The 1,580-nt window shown below is 57.1% G+C and overlaps 1 protein-coding gene across 1 annotated transcript; it reads left to right on the top strand.

The window, feature by feature from the left end:
• Positions 1 to 555: 555 nt before the first annotated feature.
• Positions 556 to 1,236, top strand: LOC106125853 (uncharacterized; the record flags this gene model as incomplete). The annotated part of the gene is made up of 1 exon (XM_013323263.1): positions 556 to 1,236. A coding segment is annotated over one exon (681 nt), but the record flags the coding sequence as incomplete, so codon positions are not given.
• Positions 1,237 to 1,580: the final 344 nt, after the last annotated feature.

Below are 1,580 nucleotides of genomic sequence, written 5' to 3'. Positions count from 1 at the left end.
CGGCGGCGAACGGTAAGGCCACGAGACCAAACTTTGGTTTTATCGACCTAATATCTGTCATCCGCAAAGTGTCAAATGAATTTAACAGAAGTAGTTTATTCAAAAGAAATTCAGAATTCAAAATACATTGGCGACGAGGATAAAACCGTGAGTACGGAAATAAACTGTATTTGAAAAATAAGGAAAGAGAAGACCAGTGTGTAAAAAAAAATAACATTTCAGAAATTGATGGACGAAAGTATTGTTTAAATTATTATGTCTTACCTTACAAAAAATAAATAAAATAGAAGGTAATGGATTGCTAAAAATAGCAAGTCTTCTCTGTTTACATATACACATGTCTAAGGGTCTAAAGGTCTAAAAGTCTAAGGGTCTAGGGGTCTACTTCCGAGCGCTGACCCCCCGGCTCGTGGGCGCGGCCACAGCCCTTGCGAGGCTCCTCCCTAACCTGAGAGGTCCGGGTGTACATGCAAGGCTGCTGTACACCACGGTCGTCCGAAGTATGGCCCTGTACGGTGCACCAATATGGGCAGACGCCCTTAACGCATCGAACAGGGCCCTCCTCCGCAGGCCGCAACGCCTTGGGAAATAGAGGCGGGAGTGCTGGCTGAAGCCTACTGGGCGCGGGCGGAACAAAGAGCCCGGGGCGAAGTACCGGCCCCGGAGGGGCTCTCCCGTGCCCAGGAGGCGAGGAGGAGGACGACCGTGGAGCTCTGGGCGAGTGGCCCGGAGCTCCACGGTCCACGGAGAATGCACGCCGAATATGACGTGCGAACCATAGAGGCCATACGCCCACAGCTCCCGGAATGGTGTGGGAGGAGCCACGGGTCCCTCACCTTCAGTCTGACACAGGTGCTGTCCGGACACGGCTGTTTCGGGCGGTACCTGTGGAGGATAGGAAGGGAGGAGACGGCACTGTGCCATGGGTGCGGCGACCCGGAGGATACGGCGCAGCACACGCTGGAAGTGTGCTGCGCCTGGTCAGAAGAGCGCCGCACCCTGGTGGCGGCGTTCGGCGACGACCTCTCACTTCCCGGCGTTATACGCGCCATGCTAGGAAGTGAGAGGTCCTGGGACGCCGTTGCCTCCTTCTGCGAAGAGGTGATTTCGCAGAAGGAGGCACCGGAGCGGGAGCGCGAGAGAGACCCTCAGGCGCCCCCGCTCCGACGTCGGAAAGTGGGGAGGAGAAGGCGGCAATATGTCGCCGCCCTCCCCCCCCCCCACGATAGCCCTCGGGTAATGGATGCGGGGGAGTCCATTGCCCGCCATTGAGGGCGGCCCCCCCCCCGTGAGGGAGCTGCCTCGGCAGCTGGCGCAGACGGGGCCGCGGAAAGCGTGCCCGTGGTCCCGTCCCGATGCGTCAGAGGGCAGTCAGGGTTTAGTGGGTATTCTGGTCACCTTCTGTGGCCGGCGAGTCCCACACTCCCTACGCCATTGCATTTGCATTGTAAATGCATTTCCTGACTATAAAAAAAGGGGGTCTAGGGGTCTAGGGGTCTAAGGGTCTAGGGGTCTAAGGGTCTAGGGGTCTAAGGGTCTAGGGGTCTAAGGGTCTAGGGGTCTAAGGGTCTAGGGGTCTA

This window comes from Papilio xuthus, unplaced genomic scaffold, assembly GCF_000836235.2.
Source record: "Papilio xuthus unplaced genomic scaffold, Pxut_1.1 DF825782.1, whole genome shotgun sequence".
Lineage (NCBI taxonomy): Eukaryota > Metazoa > Arthropoda > Insecta > Lepidoptera > Papilionidae > Papilio > Papilio xuthus.
Note: the sequence above shows the minus strand (reverse complement) of the source record. Positions and strands in the feature narration are given on the sequence as shown.